The sequence below is a fragment of the Ailuropoda melanoleuca genome, chromosome 3, assembly GCF_002007445.2.
Source record: "Ailuropoda melanoleuca isolate Jingjing chromosome 3, ASM200744v2, whole genome shotgun sequence".
Classification (NCBI taxonomy): Eukaryota; Metazoa; Chordata; class Mammalia; order Carnivora; family Ursidae; genus Ailuropoda; species Ailuropoda melanoleuca.
The window spans coordinates 26,177,560-26,205,258 of record NC_048220.1 but is presented as its reverse complement, the minus strand read 5'-3'; the positions used below and the strand labels follow the sequence as shown (position 1 = coordinate 26,205,258).

General features: G+C 42.2%; 1 protein-coding gene across 9 annotated transcripts in view; it reads left to right on the top strand.

Moving 5' to 3' along the window:
* KLHL3 (kelch like family member 3) overlaps window positions 1-27,699 on the top strand; it is a 157,050-nt gene that overhangs the window by 57,335 nt on the left and 72,016 nt on the right. For 5 of the 9 annotated variants that reach the window (XM_019803238.2, XM_034656059.1, XM_034656054.1 and 2 more), the window contains exons 3-4: window positions 14,158-14,264; window positions 22,823-22,944. In XM_019803238.2, coding sequence (XP_019658797.2) covers window positions 14,158-14,264; window positions 22,823-22,944 — 229 coding nt within the window. Of the gene's footprint in view, window positions 1-14,157; window positions 14,265-15,553; window positions 15,666-16,335; window positions 16,509-22,822; window positions 22,945-27,699 lie in introns of those variants that run through there. The other 4 variants (XM_034656057.1, XM_034656056.1, XM_034656055.1 and 1 more) reach the window with 3 other exon arrangements.

Below are 27,699 nucleotides of genomic sequence, written 5' to 3'. Positions count from 1 at the left end.
ATGAGACTGGAAAGACAATAGGAAAAAATCAGTGAGAGTAAGAATTGGTTTTTTAAAAAGATAAATATAACTTTAGCCAGAATAACCAAGGAAAACAGAGAGAAGACTCAAAATTAGAAATGAAAGAGGAGACATTACAGCGGATACCATGGAAATACAAATGATCATGAGGCCACTATGAACAATTGTATGCCAACAAATTGGATAATCTAGAAGAAATGGTTAATATCCTTGAAATGCACAGCCCACCAAGACTGAATCATTAAGAAATAGAAGATCTGAACAGAACACTAATGATTAAGAAGATTGAGTCAGTAATCAAAAATCTCCCAGTTAAAAAAAAAAATCCCATGACCAGATGGTTTCACTGGTGAATTCTATCAAGCATTCAAAGAATCAATGCCAGTCCTTCTCAGTTCTTCCAAAAAACTGAAGAGGAGGGAATGCTCTCAAACTCATTTTAACAAGGCCAGCATTACCCTGATCCCAAAGCCAGATAAGGACACTACCAGATAAGAAAACTATAGGCCAGTATTCTTGATGGATATTGATATAAAAATTCTCAACAGAATACTGGGAAACTGAATTCAACAGTACGTTAAAAGGATCATATACTGTGGTCAAGTAGCATATATCTCTCTGGTACAAGGATGGTTCAACATATGCAAATCAGTAAATGTGATACATCACATTAATAGAGTGAAGGAAAAAAATCGTATGATCCTCCCAATAGATGCAGAAAGTGTTTGACAAAATTCAGTACCCTTTTATGATGAAAACTCCCAACAAATTGGATATAGAAGGAACATACCTTAACATACTAAAGGCCATATGCGACAAATCTGCAGCTGCCATCATACTCAATAGTAAGAGGTCGGAAGCTTTTCGTCTGAAGTCAGGAAAAGGCCAAGGGTGCTTATTCTCATGGACTGGAAGTCCTACACAGAGCAGTTAGTCAAGAAAAAGGAATGAAGGGGTGCCTGGGTGGCTCAGTCGTTAAGCGTCTGCCTTTGGCTCAGGTCATGATCCCAGGGTTCTGGGATCGAGCCCCACGTCAGGCTCTTTTACTGGGAGCCTGCTTCTTCCTCTCCCACTCCCCCTGCTTGTGTTCCCTCTCTCGCTGACTGTCTCTCTCTGTCAAATAAATAAATAAAATCTTAAAAAAAAAAAAAAAAGAAAAAGGAATAAAAGGCCTCATATCAGAAAAGAAGATGTAAGATTGTCTCTGCAGATAATGTGATCCTGTTTATTAAAAACCCTAAAGATGCCACCAAAACACTGTTAGAACTGAGAAACAGATTTGGTAAAGTTGCAGGATACAAAATCAACCTATAAAAATCACTTGCATGTCTTTACACTAACAATGAGCTATCTGAAAAGGAAAGAAAACAATTCCATTGACAGCAGCATCAAGAACAATAACATATTTAGGAATTTAACCAAGGAGGTGAGAGATCTGTACACTGAAAACTAGTATACATTGTTGAAAGAGTTTGAAGAAGGCAAAAATAAATGGACAATATCCTAGTTTTATGGGTCAGAAGAATTAATATTATCAAAATGTCCATAATACCCGAAGTCGTCTATAGATTCAATGCAACCTCTATCAAAATTAGAATGCCATTTTTTTGCGGAAATAGAAAAAAATTCTAAAATTGTATGGAACAAGAAATGATTCTGAATAGCCAAAGCAGTCTTGTAAAGGCACAGCAAAGCTGGAGATACCACATTTTCTGATTTCAAACTATATCATGACGTGTAGCAATCGAAACAGTCTGGTACAAACACCGACCAAGGAATAGAACTGAGAGCCCAGAAATAAACCCACACATGTATGTCAACTAATATTTGACAAAGAAGCTAGAATACTTCAGGGAGAAAGGTAGTTTCTTCAATCAATGGTCTTAGGAAAACTGGACAGGCACATGAAAAATAATTTAATTAGACCTGTATCTTATCCCACTCACAGAAGTTAGCTTGAAGTGGATTAAAGACTTAAATGTAACACCTAAAACCACACCACTCCTAGAAGAAAACAGGAAAACCCCATTTTACATATGAAAACATTAGAGAGAGATCATTTTTAAAAATCACAGATCCACAGAAATTATATTTTCCCAGGGATTTGGGCATCCCTTAGCTCAGTTAATTTGACACATAAAATTAACCATTATACCCTCGTTCTTCCTTTTTTCATTTTTTTTTTAAATGGAGCACAATCTGTGTATATTTTGCCAGGAAATCTCTAGTGCAGGTTTAGGCATAGATTTCCCTTTTATTTTTCTTTTAATTTAAAAAATTTCCGTTTTTCTTTTTTTTTTTGAAAATGAATATATTATAGAACATTTAGAAAGTATGGATGAGCAAACAGTCATCTATAATTTTAATACCCAGTGGTTACCATTGTTAACACTTGGGAAAATATTTTTCTTTAAAACATGTCTCAACCAGGTTTTTTCTCTTAACACTATATTCAACAAGTTTTTCTATGTCACTAACTCTTCTACAATGTTATTTTAAGTGGATGAATGATTTTCTTTATTTTTGGTTAATTTTTCAAAAACAGTTCCTTGTTGTTAGCTGTCTAGGTATTCCAAACCCTCATGTGAATAGCACCTGCAGGAATTGTGTTGGGTGCAATATAGCATAGTGGTCACAAGCATGGACCCTGGAGGCAGGCAGCCTGGTTTCAAATCTTGGCTTCAGGAGTCCAGTTCTGTGACCCTGTGCAAGTTAATGAATGTCCCTGACCTCACTTTTGTCAACCATAAACATGAAGCTAATAATAGTTCCAGGGTTTCTGGCTTGTTAAGAAGATTAGTAAGTCAAGTGCTTAGAACAGTGATAGCACGTATATTACTGTTGTTAAATACTGGTACACGTTCACACTTACTTCTATAGAATTAATTCCTTAGAAGTAGAGTTGCTGATTTCAACAGCATGTAGCCTAGTAATAGTAATACCTATTCCTTAGATATTGTCATGAAGCCCTGGCATGCAGTGAATGTTCTGTAACTGTTAGCTATTATTATAATGACGATGATGTCCTAAGCGCTGTGCTCATTTGCAGGAATATGGCAGTAGGTTAGAGAGTGAAAGTTTTGTTTTCAATGAGGCTTGCGTTCTTGTGGTGTTTAAAGATTTTATCAAATTCTATATTTTATGGCTTTAAATTCTTTTTTTTATAATAATATTTTTTTATTATATTACATTAGTCACCTTACAGTACATCCCTGGTTTTTGATGTAAAGTTCAATGATTCATTAGTTGTGTATAACACCCAGTGCACCATGCAATATGTACCCTCCTTACTACCCATCATTTCTAAGGTATTAAAGATATGGCTAATTTTTTTTTAAGATTTTATTTATTTATTTGACAGAGATGGAGACAGCCAGCGAGAGAGGGAACAAAAGCAGGGGGAGTGGGAGAGGAAGAAGCAGGCTCATAGCAGAGGAGCCTGATGTGGGGCTCAATCCCACAACGCCGGGTTCACGCCCTGAGCCGAAGCTAGACGCTTAACCGCTGTGCCACCCAGGCGCCCCAAGATATGGCTAATTTTTAAAACTAGAGTGGAATGGGTGGCTGAGGGAGAGGAAGGGAGCCTGAGAAGACACTTTGTTGATCTGGGTGTGTTTAATGTGAACTGGAGGGAGGTGTACTTTGTTTGGATGAAGGCCTGGTAAAGTGTCTTGCCATCTAGGGACTAAGCTAATGAAATGTTAAATGATATTCCAGGGACCTGGGGTTATTTCTTGCACTGTTTTCACATCTTCCTCCCTCGATTTTAAGCTATTTTAGTTCACGCACACATGTTCTATGCAATTTATGAATCACACAATTCACGAGTTTCCTATTCTTTTTACTTCCACGGTAGAGAATGGGCTGTTGGCATGGTAACCACCTAGTCTTCCTCCTCCTTTTGCGTTTTATCTCTCTGCTCTCGTCAGACCAATAGCTGCTTCTGGGCAGCAGAGTCCTAATGGCTTTTTGGTTCCTGATTTATCATCCAGCCAGCAAGTGGGGATATGGTTCTTTTTGGAATAGCACCCTGGTTCACTCCTGAAAAGGAGAGACAGCCTCTTCTATCCCATTTTGACAGTTTTAACCATCACAAAGAGTTCTCTGCCCTCATCCTTTTTTGTTTTTTAAAGATGATCTTCCACTATGCCTGTATTATTAATAATGAACCATCTTAGCACATTGCTTTCTATTTTTCTTTTTTTTGGTAATGGCTTTATTAAGATGTAATTCATATGCCATACAATATGACCCATTTAAAGTGTCAATTTAATGGCTTTTAGTATATTCACAGAGTTGTGCAACTCACAGTTGATTTTAGAAGATTTTCATCATCCCCTCCCCAAAAATCCTGTATATTTTAGCAGTAATCCCTCTATTCCCCCTCTCCCCCCACCATTAATCTACTTTCTGTCTTTACAGATTTGCTTATTTTGGAATTATGTAATATGTCTCTTGTGACTTCTTTCTCTTGTCTTCTTTTGTTTTCCTTATTAAACTTTTGTTTTGGTGGTTCTCAAAATTCTGTGACAGATTTTTGGTCAGATTGTTTCCATTAAAAAAATACCGATTTTAAAAACTAATAGCTGATTTTTTTCTTATGTTCAGTCAGCCAGCATATAGTACATCAGTTTTTGTTGTACTGTTCAACAATTCATTAGTTGTGTATAACTTAAAGCTGACACACACACATACATACACACACACACATACACACACAATAAATGGTCCACAAAACATTCTCCTTTCCTACTGAAGATTTTACGATGCACTGTTATCATTAACCAGTCTTTTACTATTAAAAGGCCAATTGACACAAAAGGTTCTGAGACCTTTCTTCTACCACTGATTAAGACTGACCTCGTGGGTCTTGGGGATAATATTCATTTAGGCTTCTGAGCTTTCTGGGCAGATGTGGTGACCTTGCCAGCTCCAGCTGCCTTCTTGTCCACTGCTTTGATGACACCCGCAGCAAGATGGTCCGGAGGAGGAGAGTCAGAGAATCTCTCAACACACATAGGCTTGCCAGGAACCATATCAATGATGACAGCATCACCAGCTTTCAAGTACTTGGGATCATCTTCCAGCTTTTTTTCTAGAACAGTGATCTATTCCTTCAGCTCAGCAAACTTGTAAGCAATGTGAGCTGTGTGACGATCCCACACAGATACATATCTGGCACTGATCTGGCCTGGTTGGTTCAGGATAATCACCTGAGCTGTGAAACCAACTGCTTCCATTGGTGGGTCATTTTTGCTGTCACCAGCCACATTGCCACGACGAACATCTTTGATAGGTATGTTCTTGACGTTGAAGCCCACATTGTTCCCAGGAAGAGCCTCACTCAAAGCTTTATGCTGCTTTTCAACAGACTTTACTTCATTTGTAACATTGACTGGAGCAAGGGTGACCGTCACGCCAGGTTTAAGAACACCAGTCTCCACTTGGCCTACAGGGACAGTACCAATACCATCAGTTTTGTAGACGTCCTGAAGAGGCAGACGCAAGGGTTTGTCAGTTGGATGAGTTGGTGGCAGAATGCATTCCAGAACTTCAAGCAGTGTGGTTCCACTGACATTCCCATCTTTACTGGTGACTTTTCATCTCTTGAACCAAGGCATGTTAGCTCTTGGCTCCAGCATGCTGTCACCATTCCAACCAGAATTGGCACAAATGCTACTACTGTGTCAGGATTGTAGCCAATTTCTTAATGTAGGTGCTGGCTTCATTAACGATTTCCTTGTATCTTTTCTGGCTGTAGGGTGGCTCAGTGGAATCCATTTTGTTAACACCAACAATTAGTTCTTTTACACCCAGTGTGTAAGCCAGAAGAAGGGCATGCTCACAGGTCTGCCCATTCTTGGAGAAACCTGCTTCAAATTCACCAACAGTAGCAGCAGCAATTAGGGCAGCAATCAGCCTGAATTATGCCTCTAATCATGTTTTTCATAGTCTCTGTCCTGGGGCATCAGTGATGGTCACGTAACACTTACTGGTCTTGAATTTCCACAGGGAGATACCAGTGGTGATACCACATTCATGTTCAGCTTTCAGTTTATCCAAGAGCCAGGCATACTTGAAGGAGCCCTTTCCTATCTCAGCAGCCTTCTTCTCAAATTTTTTTTTTTTTTAAAGATTTTATTTTTATTTATTCGACAGAGAGAGAGACAGCCAGCGAGAGAGGGAACACAAGCAGGGGGAGTGGGAGAGGAAGAAGCAGGCTCATAGCAGAAGAGCCTGATGTGGGGCTCGATCCCATAACGCCGGGATCACGCCCTGAGCTGAAGGCAGAGGCTTAACCGCTGTGCCACCCAGGCGCCCCTCTTCTCAAATTTTTTGATAGTTGTTTTGTCCGTCCCACCACATTTGTATATCAGATGACCAGTAGTGGTAGATTTGCCTGACTGCATGTCCAATGATGATGATGTTGATAGGAGTCTTTTCCTTTCCCAATTTGATTTAGGTTGTTTTTTTTTTTTTTTTAAAGATTTTATTTATTTATTCGACAGAGATAGAGACAGCCAGCGAGAGAGGGAACACAAGCAGGGGGAGCGGGAGAGGAAGAAGCAGGCTCATAGCAGAGGAGCCTGACGTGGGGCTCGATCCCATAACGCCGGGATCACGCCCTGAGCCGAAGGCAGACACTTAACCGCTCTGCCACCCAGGCGCCCGTGATTTAGGTTTAGTGGTGGTTTTCATGACACCTGGGTTCTGGTGGCAGACCCATTGTGAAAAATCTCTATGACTTGTTTCTCAGGATAATGTTTTCCAAGCTCATCCACATTGTAGCATGTCTCAGTATTTCATTTCTTTTTATTGTATGGGTATACCACATCTGAGGCCAGCCATCTGGCTGTAATGAATAATGCTCTATGAACATTCATGTACACATTTTTGTGTGGATGCATGTTTTCATTTCGTTTGGGTATATAGCTTTTGGCGGCTGGGTCATATGATAACTACATGTTTAACTTTTGGAGGAACTGCCAGGCTGTTTTCTAAAACACCGCACCACTTTATGCTTCTACCAGTATGAAGGTTTCAATTTCTTTATATTGTTGCCAACACTTGTTATTTTTTGTGCTTTTGATTATAGCCATCCTAGTGTCTGAGGTGATATCTCACTGTGGTTTTGATTTGTATTTTTCTCTGCTCATTAATGATGTTGAGCATCTTTTTATATGCTCATTGGCCATTTCTATATTTTATTTGGAGAAATGCCTAATTAGATCCTTTGCCCATTTTTCAATTGGGTTATATGTCCATTTTTGAGTTAAAAGAGTTCAAGTCCTTTAGACATTCCAGATATAAGCCTCTTAGCCGATATATGATATGCAAAGCTTTTTCTTTCATTGTTTGGGTTGTCTTTTCGCTTTTTTGATATCCTGATGGAATCTGTGGAAGCACTAAAGTTGTAAATTTTGATGTCTAATTTATGTTTTTTTCTTTTGTTGTTTGTGTTTTTGGCGTCCTGTGTAACAAACCATTGCCCGATCAGAAGTCATGAAGCTATTCCCCTGTTTTCTTCCAAGAGTTTTATAGTTTAAGCTCTTATATTTAGGTCTTTGATGTGTTCTGAGTTAATATTTGTATATCATGTGAAGTAGGGGTCCTTTATTTTTTGTATATGGATATCCAGTTGTCCCAGCATCATTTGTTGAAAAGACTATTTTTTCCCTGAATTGAATAGTCTTGGCACTCTTGTCAAAAATCCATTGACTGGGGGCACTTGGGTGGCTCAGTCGGTTAAGTGTCTGCCTTTGGCTCGGATCATCATGTTAGGGTCCTGTGATCAAGTCCTGCACTGGACTCCCTGTTCAGTGGGGAGTCTGCTTCTCCCTCTCCCTCTGCCTCTCCCCCTGCTTATGCTCTTGCTCTGTCTCTCTTGCTCAAAAATAAATTAAAAATCTGAAAAAAAAATCCACTGACTGTTTTGTGCAGCAAAGGAAATCATCAACAAATGAAAAGGCACCCTACTGAGTGGGAGAAGATACTTGGAAATGATATATCTGACAAGAGGTTTATATTCAAAAGATATAAAGAACTTCTAAAACTCAGCACTAGAAGAATGGGACGCCTGGCTGGCTCAGTCAGTAAAGTGTCTGCCTTCGGCCCAGGTCATGATCTCAGGGTCTTGGGATCAGGTCCTACATTAGACTCCTTGCTCAATGGGGGGCCTGCTTCTCCCTCTGCCTGCTCTGCCTGCTTTGCTTACTCTGCCCACTGCTCCCCCTGCTTGTGCTCTCTCTCTCTGACAAATAAAGTAATAAAATCTTAAAATTAAAAAAAAACCCAGAAGAACAAATGATCTGATTAAAAAGGGGCAGATGATCTGAATATATATTTTTGCAAGGCCAACAGACACATGAAAAGATGTGTCACTAATCTTCAGGAAGTGCAAATCAAAACCAGAATGAGATATCACCTTATACCAAGCAGAATGGCTAGTACCAAAAAGACAAGAAATAACAAATGTTGGTGAGGATGTGGAGAAAAGGAACCCTTGTGCACTGACGGTGGGTATAGAAATTGGTGCAGCCACTGTGGAAAGCAGTGTGGAGGTTCCTCAAAACATTAAAAAGTAGAAATACCATTTAATCCAGTAATTCCACTACTGGGTACTTACCTATAGAAAATGAAAACGCTAATTTGAAAAGATATATACACCCCTGTGTTTATTCCAACATTATTTACAATAGCCAAGATATGGAAACAACCTAAGTGTCCATTGATAGACGAACAGATGATGAAGATGTAGTGCGTGCATGCATTCTATTTTGTATATGTATATAGAATGGAATATACTCAGCCATAAGAAAGAGATGTCATTTGTGACAACATGGATAAAACCAGAAGGTATTATGCTGAGTGAAATAAGTCAGACAGAGAAAGCCAAATACCATATAACTTCACTTATATGTGGAATCTAAAAAAAAAAAAAAAACATGAATGAAAAAAAAACCCTCAAAAAACAGACACAGGCTTGTAAATACAAGTAATAAACTGGTGGTTGCCGGAGTAGAGGAGACTGGGGAAATGGATGAAATAGGTAAAGGGAATTAAGAGGAACAGACTTCCATTTCTAAAGTAAATAAGTCATAGACATGAAAGGTTCAGCATAGGGAACAAAGTCAGTAATACTATAGTAATGTGGTAATGGTGATAGGTGGTCGCTACAGCTATCATGGCGAGCATTGTGTAATGTGTAGAATTGTTGGATCCCTATGTTGTATTCCTGAAACTAATACAACATTGTATGTCAATTATATGTCAATAATAAGCATTTAAGAAATAAATGATAAATTTGTTTTTAAATGAATTGACTGTAAATATGAGGGTTTATCTCTGGATTCTGAATTCTATTCTATTGATCTATATATCTATTGTTATTACTGTGCTCTTTTTAACTTTGTAGTAAGTTTTGAAATTGGAAGCATGAGTCCTTCACCATCTTGATTTGGCCATTCTAGGTCCCTTGCATTTCCACATAAATTTTAGGTTCAGCTTGCCAGTTTCTGCAAAGAAGCCAGCTGGGAGTTTGATAGAAATTGTGTTGAATCTGTAGAACAATCAAAAAATGGGCAGAAGATATGAACAGACACTTTTCCAATGAGGACATACAAATGGCTAACAGACGCATGAAAAAATGTTCAATATCATTAGCTATCAGGGAAATTCAAATCAAAACCACACTGAGATACCTCCTTACGCCAGTTGGAGTGGCAAAAATTGACAAGGCAGGAAACAACAAATGTTGGAGAGGATGTGGAGAAAGGAGATCCCTCTTACATTGTTGGTGGGAATGCAAGTTGGTACAGCCACACTGGAAAACAGTGTGGAGGTCCCTTAAAAAGTTAAAAACTGAGCTACCCTATGATCCAGCAATTGCAGTACTGGGTATTCACCCCAAAGATACAGACGTAGTGAAGAGAAGAGCCATATGCACCCCAATGTTGATAGCAGCTCTGTCCACAATAGCCAAATTGTGGAAGGAACCGAGATGCCCTTCAACAGATGACTGGATTAAGAAGTTGTGGTCCATATATACAATGGAATATTACTCGGCCATCAAAAATAACGATTTCACAACTTTTGCAGCAACATGGACGGGACTGGAGGAGATAATGCTAAGCGAAATAAGTCAAGCAGAGAAAGACAATTATCATATGTTTTCACTCATTTATGGAACATAAGAAGTAGGAAGATTGGTAGAAGAAAGGGAAGAAGTAAGGGGGAGTAAACAGAAGGGGGAATGAACCACGAGAGACTATGGACTCTGAGAAACAAACTGAGGGCTTTAGAGGGGAGGGGGGTAGGGGATTGGGATAGTCCAGTGATGGGTATTAAGGAGGGCACGTATTGCATGGTGCACTGGGTGTTATATGCAAGTAATGAATCATGGAACTTTACATCAAAAACTACGGATGTACTGTATGGTGACTAACATAACATAATAAAAAATTCTTAAAGAAAAGAAAAACAAAACGAAATTTAAAAAAAGAACAATTTGGGGGAGTATTGCCATCTTAACAATATTAAGTCTTTCAATCCATTAACACTGGAGGTCTAGGTCTTCTTTAATTTCTTTTTTCTTTTTCTTTTTGGTGGGCAGCAATGCAAAGTTTATTGAGCAATAGTACAAAGCTCCCAAAGAGGGAGGGGACCTGAGAGGGTTGCCCTCTTCTTTAATTTCTTTCAACTGTGTTTAATAGTTTTAGAGACTAGGTTTTGCACTTCTTTTGTTAAGTTTATTCTTAAGTATTTATTTACTCTTTTTGATGCTATTGTAAGTGGAATTTTTCTAAATATAATTTTTTTGTTCATTGTATGTGTATGTAAATACAGTTGATTTTGTATATTGATATTATACTCTTATTTTATTTTATTTTTTAATTTTAATGTTTTTTATTATATATATATATTTCTTTATCCCTTGGTATTATACTCTTAAACTCATGTATTTGTTTTAATTTATTTTAGTGGGTTTCTTGTAGGATTTTCTATGTATGAGATCATGTCATCTATGAATAGAGATAGTTTTATTTCTTCCTTTTCAATTTGCATGTTTTTCATTTTCATGTTCTACTTCATTTTCTTGTTTACTTGCCCTGGCCAGCCACCCTGATCTCTAACTTAACAGCAGTATTTGGTATAGCTGATTATTCCTTGCTTTTTTTGTAGCCCTCTCTTCACTTGACTTATTGGACACCATACTTTTTTGGTTTGCCTCCTGTCTCGCCGGTTACTTTCTTATTTCTTTAGCTGGTTCTTTCTTTTCCCTCTGAACTTCACTTAACCATCTCCCACCTTTGAAATTAAGACTCATGTATTCACTTCCCTACATGATAAACCCTACTTAGGGGGTTAATATGCAGCTTAAATTTAACCTTAACAGGGTTAACTTAACTGCTAATCTTAAATGAAGTATTTTGTGGAAAAAAAAGAAAGAAATGTTAACATTTACTGAATGTTTACTATTAGCAGTATTCATTGTCTTGTTTACAGCACATCTGAATTCTGATACCTAGAGGACATGAACCCTGGTCACTTGGACTCCAGGGCCTGAGCTTCTTCCTAACAGCTGTCACAAAGTGTATAGCCCTACTTTTCTCTTCTTGAGATTGTTCTTTGGAGTAGTGTGTGACAGCTCAGAAAAAAAAAAATCCTGTAGGATTTCTGATAAACGGCATTAGAAATGCTTCTGAGCCATGCAGTGCTTTAGAGCTGCTTCTTCTCTTTTCCATACAGAGTGGATACACTCCGGTGTGCAGACAGGCTTTACCATCTCCAGGGAGAGCCTACATTGAGTTTCTGGCGAGTTTGTCTTGGTCACTTTCCTAGGTTACAGTTTTTCTAGCCTTGAGATCCACTTCCAGTCCATCAGAACTGTTCTCGTTCATTTGCTTAACTGGATTCTCCATCTTTATTCCTCATTCCTTCTTGTCTCTTTCCCATTTGTTCATGAACTATCACCTCCTCTGGGTTTGTGCAAGACATCCCACTCTGACATTTCCCTTTTCAGCACCTGGCTCAGCTTTTGCTCAGCATTTCTGACCCATCTGTTTTACTTTTCCTTATTAAAATACTGATTACAAGAACAACAACAAAGTTGTACTTTTTTTGGTCAGTCCGTTTTTTTTTTTAATTGAAGTATAGTTGACAAGTTACTTGTACTTTTAAATAGTAGTGATAAGAGAACTCCATTGTCTCTCTAAAACCTTTAATGAAAGTGAAGTGAAAATGTTGGGAATACATTTCTACAATAAATTTTGGTCAGATTAAAAACTAGCCTATTCTCAGTTGGCATTTGCAATCTTATTTGGTCCCCACAGTGGATGTCCCACTAAGACAGATGAGAATACTGTGGTGAGATTGTCCATGTTCTCATAGCCGGTTAGGGGCAGAGCCAGTTCTCTTCCCAGTTGAGCTGGTTTATTCTGCTAAAATTTGTATGTGGGGTCTGCTGTCCACTGTAGGGTGAGGTCACATCCCCAGGGTTTGCCTCTTGCTGCTCAGAGGTCTCCCCCTTCCCAGAAGCCCCCTCATGGGGACTTTGTTCTATTCACCTTTCCCTATTGGGGCTAACTTATCTCCTGTTTTTTTCCCTTTCCAAGCATCAGCCAATCATGAGTCATTATGGTAGTATATCCAGAGTCAGAACTAGAGTCAAGACTCAGCCTTCTGTGGCTTTGGGCCACCTCTCTGAACTTCATAGATCATCTGGCATTTACAGCTCCAGTCTTTTCAGGCCTTGTGATTCCATTGCTCTGAAAAGCAATCTTGGACTAATGTCTGAATAGTTGGCAAAGGTTTAATATTCGACACCAAGGATGACAAATATGTAGCTTCTTTAACATCAGTTGATCCTGGCAGACTCATTATAATCATCTCATCGTTCTCACCTGGAACCCAGTCATGACTCAAGACTTCTCAGTCCAGTATAGTGCACTAAGTAACCACTGCCACTGGATTGCAGATGACATGTGTTTGTCCTGTCTTCTTTCCCACCTCTAGTGCTTCAGTCTGAAGGAGGGATTAGTGGTCAGCAGGTTACCATAGATGTCAGGAACATGGGTTCTAGGGTTTAGCTACCTGCATTCATTACTCCATTTTTGTATGACTTTGAGAAAGTTACTTAACTTCTCTGGGCCACAGTTTCCTTTTTTGTAATATGAAACATAATAATAACCCTAGCTCATGGGGTTTTAGAGAGGAATAAATGAAATATCAGGTACAAAAAAGTGCTTAGAATAGTGCCTAGCACATAGAACTTAATAAATGTTAAGTATTGGAAGGCTGGTGGAGGAAAAATTCTTGGGTTGAAATGGTCTTGTGCCACATTTTCAATCCTTCAAAGTAGTCTAATAGTCATTCTGTCTATGAGTGTGGATTGATCCCTTTTCAAAGTTTATTCATTTATTTATTTAGTAAAAATTTAGGGTATTTTATATGGTAGGCTTGTAGCCAGGTGTTTAGGATATAATAGGAAACAAGTCCTTTCCAGAGTGTATTGTGTAGTGGGGATGACAAGTAAAAAAGATAGTTACAGTATCCTTAATAATTGCAAAGATTGGAATTTACACAGGGTCTTCAGCAGTGGCCTTCTTGGTGGTAATGTTAAATCTGGGCGGGAAGATTAATACTTGAGGCCTCCAGACCTGGCTGGCCTCTTACTAGTATTTCATAGGTATTGTATCCCTTGGGGGATTGTTAATACTTGTTCTCACTGGTGGCACACCTCAGTGGCACGCTCATGCTCCTTGGCATTCACCCAGTCACCCAACGCATAGCCCCAGACTTTCCCCATCGCTGTCTGAGCTGCTGTCACCCCATTTCAGTCAGAGCTGATGAAGTTGAGGAGCAGAGATGTGAAGACAAATGGAGGAAACCTGAATTGGCAGCTACAGGGTACTTGGATCTCTCTGTGTGCCTTAGGAAAGCATGAATGCCAGGCTTAGCAGGGACTTGGAAAAGTCGATGAGTTCATCCCCCTGCCTAACTCGGTACGGCGAATGTCTCTGACAGCCTTGTGTGCTGGCAACATGGAATCTGGGTGGAAACAAGAAATATCCTTGTATGGCTGGGGGTGGGCGTTGGTGCTATGACTCATGCTGTCCCCTCACTGGTGTTTTACAGTAAACAGCTGTTGTGTGACGTGATGATTGTGGCGGAAGATGTCGAAATAGAAGCCCACCGTGTGGTCCTGGCAGCCTGCAGCCCCTACTTCTGTGCGATGTTCACAGGTATGATGAGGGGCAAAAAATAACCCATAGTTATGGGGCCACAGCCCCGTTGAGGGAATATTTCGGGTGATGGCATGAGGGGAAGGCGGGAAGAGAATGCTGTGACGCTCACTGTGAGGAGCTTCTGTGTGCCAGAGACTATGTTTTGTGCCGCGGAGTACTTGGTGCAACCAGCCTAGCATGTAGCCCCTTGCCCACTAGGAGGAAAATAGAGGTGGAATCAGAGGTTATTAGTTCTCAGACTTTAACATGCATCATAATCGTGTAGAGGAGCTTTTAGACATGTGGGCTCTTGGGCTCATCCCCAGGCCTCTGATCTTTCATTTTGCAGATGGGAAACACTGAGGCTGAGAAAAAGGAAGGGACTTGCCCCAGGTCACACAGTAAATGAGTGGAACTTGGTTTCTTGATACCTGGCCCCATGCTGGACTAGCTTGTCCTTCCCTAGCCATTCCTACCAGGCAAGGTCTGTGAACCCCCTTGAGCCTTTACAGGAGTATGGAAGAGATTTGGGAGAAGTGATGGTGGGGCTTGGAGGGGAGAATAAGACAGGAATTTTCACCATCCGGCATTCAGTTTCAGCACCTTTGCCAGCTTTCTAGAGAGTCCCTGCTTCCTGTACATACCAAATAGGCCTGTCCAACTAGTTCACATGTGAGATTGAATTCCTTGAAACCCGTGGGCAGAGCTTCCTGTTTGTAGTACCTCACAGCACCTCCCCTGCTCTATAAATCAGTATTGACCGAGGGCCAGCTGGGTGGGCGAGCCCCTCGAACTGGGTCAGGTGTCCCTTCCCCACTTTTGCCAAGTACCCAGTGCTGCTTTTGAGTGTGGTCACCATCCCTCTGTGTTCTTGTCTGTTCCTGGGGTCTGCTGTGCCCGTGCTCTGGCGTCTGGTGTATTGGCTGCTTCTCATCCTGCAGTTTACTTTTTTTTTAATTTTATTTTTTAAAAGATTTTATTTATTTATTTGTCAGAGACAGAGCGCACAAGCAGGGGGAGCAGCAGGCAGAGGAAGAAACAGGCTCCCTGTGGAGCAAGGAGCCCGATGTGGGACTCCATCCCAGGACCCTGGGATCATGACCTGAGCTGAAGGCAGATGCTTAACCGACTGAGCCACCCAGGCACCCCTCATCCTGCAGTTTACAGCTCAGGTGTCTCCTCTGAGAGGCCTGCTCTGATAACCCTCTCCATAGTTCCCCACTACATATTTTTTCATAACATTTATCCCTGTCTGAAAATCCTGTTGTTGGCTGTCAATGTGTTCTTTATCTTTCTCTCCTCGCTAGACTGTAAGCTCCGTGAAGACAGAGGTGTTGTTTACTACCACACCCTAAGCAGCTGGTACACAGGAGTCAGATGTTTTTCAAATGAATGAATGCAATGTCTCCACAGTTGACGGTGAGCTTTGGGCATTTGAGGACCATGTCTTGTCAGCTGAATCCTCAGAGCCAACCACAGGGCGTGGTGTTTAGGAGACAGTAAATAAGTGAAGTTTGAAAGAATGAATGTGGGCTTGCTAAGAATGGGTGAGTGCAAGCACCCAATTTTTGCTGAATACGTTCTTACTCTTTTCCTAATATATAGTACGTGGCCTCTCCTGGGTAAGAGTGGTTCTAGTTGGGGGTGACTTAGCCTTGTGTTTTGAGAGTTCCTCACCTGGGGCTCTCTGTTGGCTCATCGTGTAAAGGAGCTGGTCGCAACTTGGAGCTGTGCCTCTACCAAGCAGACCAGGACAGTCTTACCTCACTGTGAGCCTTGGGCTGGGAATTAGTAGCCTGGAAAATGTGGCTTAGAAAACCAGCTGATTTTACGACCTGGAAGTTCTAAGCTGCATTCTCTTTAGCATAATTTCATACTCTAGTAGGGAGGTTTTTATTTCTTTGTTCCCCTCTGTCCTTCATCCATCTCTCTGTCTTTAAAATAATTTGTTTTGTTTGCAATAGTTATTTAAGCTGCACCTTCACTTAGTACCTCGGTTAGTTCTTCTTCTCTTGCCTGTGTGGTTTGGAAGGTCCAGTGTTGAGAGAGGAAATCTGTTTGGAATTGTAGTTTTGGCTCCACTTGTGGCTAATGAACTTGCCTCTGGGGTAGTGGAAGTGCCTAACCAAAAACAAGGTAATTCTATTAACAGAAAAGATGCTTCTGAAGCAGATCTTGGATTCTGTTTATTGAAGAGAGGAAAAAAAATCAGCAAGAAAACAGTCTAATGTGATGCCCAGCTCAAATCTTCCGTTGGATCTGGTTAGTGTCCATCCTTCCAGCCTTCCATATATCCAGCCAGCCAGCGAACCATCTGCCTGTCTCTCCACCCACCCATCCATCTACCCATCTAAATACTACTCACAGATGTTCATTGCAGGAAAAAAATGAGAAAAATGTGGACAAGCCAAAAAACAAAAATAAAAAATTACATGTAGTACAACATATAGATAAAATTATAGTTTATATCCTTTCAGACTTTATATTTATAAATATATACAGATACAAAATAATTTTTTAAAAAAATATTTATTTGAGAGCGAGAGAGAGTGAGAGAAAGAGCATGAGCAGGGGGGAGAGGGAGAAGGAGGCCCCCCACCAACCAGGGAGCCCGATGGGGACTCGATCCCAGGACCCTGGGTTTACGACCTGAGCTGAAGGCAGACGCTTAACCACCTGAGCCACCCAGGCACCCCCAAAATAAAATTTTAATATAAATTCATTTTGTATATACATAGGTGATGTAATATGTATACTTAAAAAAAATAGCTATTCATCGCCCTGGAATGTTCGCCCTCCTGTGTCTTTGCCTGTCTAACTCCTATTCATCTTTCATTACCACTGAAGCAGCGTTTCCTCAGGTTGGCTTTCCCATGATCCCCTTGGATTAGGTTAAATTCTTTTGATATTTACTCTTATGATACTTTATACTTGTACTTAGTGTTATTGCTTATCTCATTACTTCCTCAGTATCTGATAGCTCTTGTCAGTCAGTTAAGAACTGTACCTGGATTCACCGCTGTCTCCACACTGCCTGGCATGATCTTCCATGTAGTAGGTGCTCAGTGAAAAGTTGTGTAATTAAACCAGCAGTATATGGTCAATATATTTTCACATCAGTGAAATCATATCTACGTCATCATTTTAATGGCTTCATAAGATTCCATCATATATATCCTAATTGAAAATCCATTTCCTCTTTGGTTAGAAAATACAATTCTTTTTAATATTTTGCTATTATAAGTGATACTAGAATGCGTATCTTTGCCTCTTAATCTTATTTACCTTCTGATTATTTCCTTAGCATAGATCCCTAGAATAAGGGTGTGCACATTTTGAAGAATTGTGAGACACATGACAGAAATCCACAGTTCATGGAACAGTTGTGCCAGCTTATACTTCCATCATCAATATATGAGACTTGTGTATTTTTTGAGGCCCCTTAGTTTGCTTAAACCTTGATAAACAGGTACAAACAAAAAGTTACATTGTAAAATTTTGTTCTGATGATCAGGTTCAGCTTCAAAATCCATAAACTTAGTCGTGAAAAGGCCCAGCTGACTCTCATTACGTCCATTTCTATCAGCATGTTTAAGGCCAAAATGAAAAGGAAATACTCGTGACATTCTTCTGACTTGAGTGGTGTGATTACGATCTTTTTACTCAGGATTAACGTGTTTTTATTTTTTTGTCCTCTGAGTTCGTGTTGCCCAAGTGTCCCAGGTATCAACCCTGTTCCTTGACCATATCCTGCCCAGAGTAACTTGGAATAAATATGAAACAGGTCTGAGTGCTCTCAGGATCGTGTCAAGAGGCAGCCAGCTTGTGAGAAGATCTGGGATGGGCCGTCACTCAAACGGTCCACCACTCCTTTAGCGCAGTCATTAGAGAGGCCAGCAATGCTGCATTCTGCCCATCTTTGTCCTGTGAATTAGATTCCCCTGCTTCCTCCTTGGGTAGCACCTCCATCCCCAGGGAAGCTAATTTTACCCCAATAGCTGAGTCAGTCTTTGTTTTCCTTATCGTCATGCCCTTCACTATGGATTCTGTATACTAGAATATTTGTACTCCATATGGGTCCCTACATGTCATCCAAGTACATTAAAAACAACACCATCTTATGGTGTTAAAGGAAACAAGTTTTAAAGAATAGGTGGGCTCAGGGTATGAACCCCTGTCATCACTTGACCTGAGAGAAGTATGGGATTGCTTGCTGTCCTGGGCTTTCTGTGGGTTTTGGAGATGTCTAGGTACAAGGTCCTAAGGTATAGCCTGAGGATTTAAAGACATTTAAGACCTAGTCCTTAGGTCCAGGCTACCATCATCTTTCACCTAATTTCCTCCAGCAGCCTTTGAAACTGGTCAACCTGTCTCCTATTTTGTTCCCTCACTCCTAGCCCATTTTCTACACTGTAGCTATCACATCCAAAATACCAATCTGATGTGTCCCTTAGCCTCTTAAAATCTGTCAGGGGCTTTCCATTGCTCTCAGAATGAAGTCTGAACTCCTTGACATGGCCCACAGGGCCTTCCAATGGTCTAGACCCTGCTTATATCTCCAGCCTCGTCTCCCTGTTTCTCCCTTTGCATGCTGTACTTCTGCCAGACTCAACTTCTTAGGGGCGCAGAACAGGTCACGTTCTTTCCTACCTCTCTTTGCCTGGCATGTATATTCTTCCCTCATACTTATCTCTCTTCTGAATAACTATGACTCCTTCTCCAGATCTCATTTTTGATCAGTGGTTCTTAACCATTATGAATCAATATGATGAAAACAATAGACTCTGCCCCCCAAAAAGCAAATATGGGCTCTTGTGTGCTCATCATTTAGCATACAGTTCAAGGTACAGGAATCTCCACTTTGGAACCCTTTAAGCTTAGGGGCGCCTGGGTGGCACAGTGGTTAAGCGTCTGCCTTCGGCTCAGGGCGTGATCCCGGCGTTATGGGATCGAGCCCCACATCGGGCTCCTCCACTATGAGCCTGCTTCTTCCTCTCCCACTCCCCCTGCTTGTGTTCCGTCTCTCGCTGGCTGTCTCTATCTCTGTCGAATAAATAAATAAAATCTTTAAAAAAAAGAAAAAAAGAACCCTTTAAGCTGAGCCCTCTTTTCTAGTATTTAACATACTTTGTAATTGTTGATTTACTTGTCTCTCTCTCCACTGGACTGAGCTGTGTGAAGGTAGGGCCATCGCTTATTCATTGTGGTGTCCTCTGGCCTAACACAGTGCTTGGCACACAGGGACTATTTGATACATGTTAGTTGAATGAATGAATGAGTGGGTAAGTGAATGAATGAACGAACAAATAACTGCCTTTGATTGGATCATGTTCTTTTTGGAGGAACAGCACATGCAAGGTACAGATGACAAACAGACGTGGAAGGGGCTAAAAAGATGTGCAACTAACAGACATTTTCTGAAAGTGCAAGTCTGAGGTGTCTGGGCTGGGCCTCTTGGGAAAAACAGAGGAGGAGGGCTCTTGGGTTGACCTTGAAGATGGAAGGACTTATAGGTTTCATGCTTTGTTTTCTAGAGTAGCGGAAGTAAGGAAAGGAGCAAGAATGATGAAGCCTTTGTTAGTTTCCGCCCCTCAGGAATTACTGGAGTCCATGGAATTGTGAGATATCAAGAGACAGCCCCTTTCTTCCTTTTTTTTTTTTCCCTTCTCTCCAACAAGTATTTTTTAAGTGCTTGCTATATACCAAGCAATTTGTTAGGTGTTGAGGGTATCTTGGCAAATAAGCTTGACAAGATCTCATCCCTCTTGGTTCTTGCTTGTCTAGGTCTTATGTACTAAGTTGTCCTCAGAATTTGGACCAAATCCTTGTTTGGAAATACTTTTATGAAGGTCATTAGTTAGGGTGAGGTTTAAATTACACAGGGATTTATGAGAAATGAAATGTAGTCTATAGTTAGGCCAAGATGCAAATCCCAGCCCTGTCTCCCACTAGCTATATGCAGATACCTTTTGAAATGCCAGTTCTTTAATTTGTGAAATAGAAATAATATCTATCTCCTGGAGTTGTTACAAGGATCAAATGAAATAATGTGTGTAAACCCTTAGCCGAGGTCCTGGCACATGTAGTAGCTATTATTGCTACCATTTTCAGAGTCTGTTTAAGCTGAAGCCTTAGTTTGTTGCAGTAATATCTGCTGGTCTGTAAGAAATACTTAAGATTGTATTTGACAAGTCTGTGTGACTTATACAGGTTTCCAGTTTCCTATAAGGGAACTTTCTTAAAACATAGATTTTGTTTTTGAGGCCATGGTTTTTCTTTCACATGTTCTTTCCCCCTTACATATTGAAGTTTTAAGTATTTAAGATAGAGAATTAGAAACTTCAAAGTCATGTTAAAGAAGCAGGAAGGAAATCTTCCAAAGTTCCACCATCTGGAAAACTGTATATTAATGTTTGCTCTACATTTGACTAATATGAGTGATCTTTCATCCCCCAGAAAAATAAAACTTTTGCCTATATCTACCAGTATTTTCACATAATTTCAGGAGTTTCCACTTGTTTACCCCAAAGTTACAAGATTGACTAATATGACTTCCAAGTACAGATTCCACAGAGAGAAAACAATCAAGCTGGGCTCTGTTTCCATACCCACATAAGGGCTTCTGAATCTCTTGGTTCTTGTGTTCAGGTGGTTCTTTTTTCAGTCTTTTTTCTAAGGCCCAAGTTCCTAACAAAAGAATTGACTGACTGTAATTATTGTTTGCATTATGATTATCAACTGCACTCTTATTGATGAACTTAATAGCTGTTTAGAGAGATGAGTAAAACTTCTGATTTCCTTGGGTGTGTGTCTTTATTTATGTGTCTTGGAGTACTCAAGAGGGAGATTGTGAGAGCCTGTCTAATGGGTGCAGTAGAAACCCACTATCCTTTCCTGTTTGCTCTTAGCGTCTTTGTGCTCCCTCAGGGCCCTTTGTACTGAGGCCTTTTCGCTGGCTTTCGCCAGCAATCAGAGAGAAGACAACAGAGTGGAGGGTTTCTGGTCTACCTGATCCTGCAGTGGAGGGAGTGGGCAGGATTCGGAGTAGGTTTTCCTCCCTTTCCTCCCTGTTCCAGACTCATTCAAATCTCTAACTGTGTTAGGATGGGCACTGTGGATTGGTGGAAGAATAATGTGCAGCCAGTGCAGCTTGGAGGTGGGTGTCTGCAGCCCACATGCTGTACTGTACTTTATTTTCTTGGCTCCATTGCACAAATTCCACAGAGAGAAAACAACTACCCAGGCTCTGTTTTCGTATTCACACAAGGGCTTCTGAATCCCTGTTTCTCGCAGTCAGGTTGCCCTTTATTTCAGTCTACGAAGACACATGTCTTGCCTGTCTCTTCCTTCAGAAATCAGCAGCATTTGTTGAATGAGCCTGGCTATGGATAAAGCCATGTGCTGTCTAGAGAGCACAGGCTGCGCTAAGGGGCCTCAGGACTACAGATGTGGTGCCACTGCTGCCCTAGTTCAGAGGCTCTGTCCTTCCTCTGTTGGATTATTATCAGGGCCTCCCAACTGTTTTCCCTGCCTCTGACCCAGCTTCCACCAGGCAACCAAATTTCATTCAGAAATACCCGCCTGTTGATGTCATTCTTCTGTTTATAACCTTTCAGTGGTGCTACACTTAGGATGAAAGTCCAGTCTCATTTGCATGGCTTACAGGGCTCTGCAAAGTCTGGCCCCTGGCTACCTCTCTAGCTTCCTCTCTCTATCACCCCAGACCAGCCTCTCACTGTTCCTCAAATTTATCCTTTTGGCACTTTCTTCCCTTTACGCCTAAGGTTCCTGCCTCCAGCTCATGCTTCCTCATCTTTGCTGCCTGTGGAAATACCCAGCTTCAATGTGACCTCCTGCTAGGATGGCTTCCCAGGGTTGGCTGCTCCATCTTCTGCATTCTTGGGATTTAGTATAGAGTAGTGAGTATGAGTGTGGGCTCTAGGTCCTAGTCCCTGGTTTCAGTCCCAGCCCGGCCCCTTCCTAGATGTGTGACTGTGGGCAAAATGAATACCCATCCTCCTGTGCCTCAGTTTCTTCATCTGTAAAATGGGGGATAATATTAATGAAACTCATGAATGGTTGTGAAGATTGAAAGAAGCACCACTTTAAGTGCTTAGCATAGTGCTTAGTCACAGCCCTCAGTAAATGTTACTTTGTATTGTTGTTGTTATACTGGTACTTTGTATATATCTGGTAAACTCCTATCATCTCATATATTTTTAGATATCAGCTGTGCTAGACCATGTGCTTCTTGAGGACAGGTGCATCTCTTGTTTACTTTTCCTGGCCCTGTGTATATAAGCTTACAGGAAATTGTGGTTGAATGAGTTACTACACACAGATGTGGTTCAAAATGGAAATGGGCAACAGGTAGAGTGAGGAATGCTTCAGACTGGTTTGCAGATGATTATAGACTCAAAGTTGGTGTGACCCAGATGTTGGCTGTTTCATACTCCTCCGTGCCTGAATCCCTTCTGCTCCCTGTTGGTGCTTTTATGTTGCTAAGACAGGGCAACTTGCTCTGTGAAAGTTAAGCACCAAGTTTGTGTCCCTTTTGGTTTTGTTTTGGACTGCAGGTGACATGTCTGAAAGTAAAGCCAAGAAGATAGAAATCAAGGACGTGGATGGGAGGACGCTGAATAAGCTGATTGACTACATCTATACGGCGGAAATTGAGGTGACTGAAGAGAACGTCCAGGTAAACTCAGCCGCAGCTCACAGCTCATCATGTGCTATGGGCACCGTTTTACAGCACCGTTTCACTGAACCTCACAACAACTCATTTGTTAGCTGGAGAGGAAACTAAAGCTCCAAAGAGGTTAGGTAACTTGCCCCACATCACATAGCACGTGGGTGGGTGAACGACCCTCAAAGTCATGCCTATCTGACTGTGGCACCCATGCCCTTACTGCTAAGTCATGATACCTCTGAATGAGCTTGGGCCCGGAGCACATAGTCTTTATCTCATGTTGGTTCAAACTCTGGGTGAAGGAAGGACTAAAAGCCCGGGTCACCCCAGTTCTCCCCCGTCATCATCGCATCTCAGGGATTTTCAGTATGGATTGTGAAGCTGTTAAACATTTTTCCTGCTTCAACATTAGTCAGCCGAGTTTCTCTGAGCACTCAGGCTCCGAGGTGGAGGTGCCAAGCACCAGGTCTGAGCCTCAGCAGGGGTGTGGGGCTGTGAAGTGTGTGCCTTTTCCTTCTTTTGCTGCCCCGCCCTCATCCTCGGCCATCTGGAGCCTTGAAAAGAGGAGCCAGTGAAGACACTGCTTCACCCAAAGGTGTGCGTCTTTATTGTGGGGACGCGATGCAGCAGTGACATGCTTCAGTAGGGGAGATGTTTGAGGGTGTACCCACTCTGGAGGCCTCCAAAGCCCGGCGCTAAACCCAGACACAGGACATGCTATTTCTTGTCTTTAAGGCCTTACTATTTCAGTAAAGTGCTGGAAGTTGCAGATCATAGGAAGGATTTTTCTTTTTTCTTTTAAAAGCACAGTTCCACCTTATTTATTTTAAGGCGGTACCAGGAGATACCACTGGAGAGGTATCTCCATGACCAAAATATCTGTTTCCCTTATCCAGAACATCACCTCCTTTACCAGGATCAAGGTATTTGGGAGGCTAAGTTGGTAATCATTTATTCATTCAATTCAACCCAAATATTTGAGTACTGGTTATATGCCAGGCACTTTTTTGGGCACAGTGATTGTGACAGGAGCAGTGGTGACTCCATTACCTGCTGTCATGCAGTTTGTGGTCCAGGGGTGAAGACAGATGCTCATCAAATCAGCACACAAGTGATGCCTGTGCACAGATTGTGTTAAGTCATTTGAAGGAAGGGAACATGATATACAATATCGGGGACTCATTCTGGATGGATGAGGGGATCTGGAAAGGGCTCTTTTGGGAGCTAGGATTTAAGCTGTGGCCTGCACGTGAGTGGGAGTTAGCTTGGTGTGGTGCAGGGTACTGGTGAGGGTGAAGGGTACATGGTGCAGGCAGATTGGGGGTGCGAGGCGCCCTGCATTCGGTCCTGAGGAGCCTGCCTCTCGATAGAGTCTGCCTTTGTCTCTGGCCTCTGGACAGACTCTTGGATTGGACAGTGATCTAATCTAATAATCCTCTGCCCTTTTAAAAATTGAGGTATATTTTATACACAGTAAAACACATAGCCATCCCATTTTGTTTCTGGTCTTTTTCATCCAGAATGGAGTGGGCAGCCGAACGCTCACATCCAGGTCTAGGAGCAGAATTGAAACAGCGGAATGACTTTGGGCAGCGACAGTGGGTGCACAATGAGTTGTAGCGCATGTGCTGAAAAACATATTAAATGGGTGATGGTTATATCATCATCACGTTCATGTCCACTTGGATACTTTAAAAAGTGATGTAAACATTGAGATTTACAAGATGCAAAAAATTACGTCTTTTGCAACTCTATGAAAGATGCTAGATGTCAACCTAAAAATTGTGCAGAGGGTAAATAATTTTTAAAAATCTTGCATTAGGGGCTAATCAACTTAAGAAAAGATTTATTTATTTTAGAGAGGGTGGGGAGAAGGGCAAAGGGAGAGAGAATCTCAAGCAGACTCTGTGCTGAGTGCAGAGCCCGATGTGGGGCTCCATCTCACGACCCTGAGATCATGACCTGAACCAAAACCTAAGAGTCGGGTGCTCAACCAACTGCACCACCCAGGCGCTCCTGATCAATAACTATTAATCCTATAGTGTGGTAGGCAGAGTAATGACCCCCCTCCAAAAGTTCATGTCCTAATTTCTGGAACCTGTGAATATGTTAGGTTAACTGTCAAAGAGGAATTAACCTTGCAGATGGAATTGATGTTGCTGATCAGCAGAACGTGTGATGGGGAGATTAACCTCGGATTATCCAGAGGGGGCCCGTGTAGTCACAGGGGCCCTCTAAAGTGGAAGGGGGAGGGGGATAAGGAGAACCAGAGAGATGCGACCCGAGAGAGGCTCAACTTGATGTTTCCATCTTTGAAGACGGGGGAGCCATGAACCAAGGAATGTGGATGGCCTCTAGAAGCAGGAAAGGCAAGGAAACATATTCTCCCTTAGAGCCTTCAGAAGGAATGCAGCCCTGTTGACACCTTTATTTCAGTCCAGGGACACCCATTTGGAACTTTTGACTTCCAGAAGTGTCAGAAAATGAATTTGTGTTGTTTTAAGCCACTAAGACAAAACCAACTCCCCCCAAAAACACCCCACAACACTGTAGCGAGGTTGTAGATTGTATGACTGGAACCAGCTTTTTCTTCCCTTTTTATCACGTGTTTGCCAAGTAGTTCCTTTTGTCCCCCCTGTAAAGTGCAAAATGTTTACAAACTTGGATAATTAGAAGATGTTCCACTCTGGATCCTTATCACCTGGCTGGGTGCTTATCTTTGCAGCTTTGGTCTCACCCAGTGGTAGTATGTACAGCACCGTGTTAAGGCAGGTAGCAGCGGATGGACTCACCAGAGGACCCTGTCGAACCTGGCTTCACCGTTGCCTTTTGTAGAACTACTTTGTAGGGGGATGGCGGGGGGCCAGAGTGAGGATGGGCAGGTTCAGAGGAAGAAGTTCTATGGAAGCAGTGATGAGGCGGGAGTTGAGGACGGATGGAGGCCTGGCTGATGCCTTAGCCTTACGCCTGAGGCCCGCAGTGCTCGTACTCGGACCCCCCCACATAGGGTGTCAGTTTTCCCAGCTGTAAAGTGAGGGCAGGGGACTCAGTGAGCTCTGGCCAGTGGAGACACTTACTGTGTCAGCCTCTCATCTGTGTTCTCTCCCTTCTACCGGAGCCTCTCTGACACCCCCACCAGCCACTCGACTCAAGGATCAGTCATAGTAGTACCCATTCTATTGGGTGGTCATGAGTCAGACTGTCTGCCTTCAAATCCTGGCTGCACCATTTTCTAGCTGTGAGACACTAAGCAAGTTACCTAACCTTTCTGTGCCTCAGTGTTTTCAGCTGTAATGTGGGCATAATACTAGCACTTACTCTCAGAGGGTTGGTGTGATGATTAAATGAATTAATATAGGTAAAGCCTTAGAACATTGCTCCCCTGTGCTGGCAGAGGTATGGGCAGTGTGAGCACAGAGACCCTGTCACTAAGGAGCACATGGTCTGAGGGTGGAGACAGATGGCTCAGCACCTGGATCCTCACCGCTGTGGTGGGGCCAGGGTGGGGGTACCCAGCACACGGAAGGGCCATTGCTGCCTTGATGGGGATGGTCAGGAGGGCAGCCTCGCTGAGGAGGTCTTTTGTGGGCCCCGTCTTGAAGGAAGACCAGGAGGTCAGGCTTTCCTCCTTTGCTCGCGTGTCTGTGAGCCCATTGGTGTAGGAGCCCCTTGAGGGGCCAGCTGTGTTCATGTGTTGGGGGGAGCACATGCAGGGGCTCCACTGTGGGGCACCAGGCGCAACTGTCAGCGAACTGGGCATTACTCGGCATCAGTGAGATATACTATTTGTTTACCTGGTTCCTCCTCACTTCAAAATGTGGTTTGGTCAGACTGACCTGGGGGAAACGAAACTTAAAAGGGTGAGACGAGAAAGTTGGGATCAGGTTGTGGCTGCTGCTTCATGCTGTGACGTATCTGCCGAGGCAGCTGCTCAGGAGCTCTGAAGACGCCCTTTGTCGGGGATTTGGCGCACCAAGGAGGTGAGCAGGGAGGCACTGGGGCTCCCCTGGAAGCTGAGAAACAACGGTCAGAGGTTTGGGGCTGGGTTAAATGGCTTGCAGAGCTCCACCCTTAATTCCTTCCGAGCCACCTGTACCCCGGAGAGACCGCATCACCTTTCTGTGGTGGAGGTAACTGCCGTCGGAGCTGACACTTAGTAGTACTGGTTGTAAGCCAAGCATGCGTTGATCACTTCATGTGCGTTATTTCACTTCCTTTCATCACCACCAAATGAGTGGTGTCTTCTAATATGGGCCACCTTTTACAGTTGAGGAAGCTAATGCTCCGAATGGTCAAACAGGTAGTAGTAGCATTGGGGTTTGAACGCTGCTCTGTCCGCCTCACTGGCTCTGTTGACGTGGTGAACTTGAGTGTCTTGTTAAATGAAGGATCAGAATCTTGACTCAAGCTCATAATAATAATGAAAACTAATTTAACTGAGCCCTCCTTGTGCACCAGGTGCTTTGTTCACTGCTTTAAATGTGTTATCTCATTTGATTCTTGCAACAAACCTCGAAGGTAGTACTATTATGGTCTTTATTTTATTGTCGAGGCAGCAGGGCACAGAGAGGTTAAGTAATTTGCCTTTAGTCACATGGCCGGTAAGCGGAGAAGTTAGAATTCTAAGGGACACTTTTTATCACAGCAGTGCTAGTTTGCTAGGTCTCCTGATCTTCTGCTTACTGCTCTTCCTCTCCCTCCTTTTTCCCTCCCTCCTTCTCTCTCTCTTCTCCCCTCCCCAACTTCCCTGTTCCCTCCTCCACT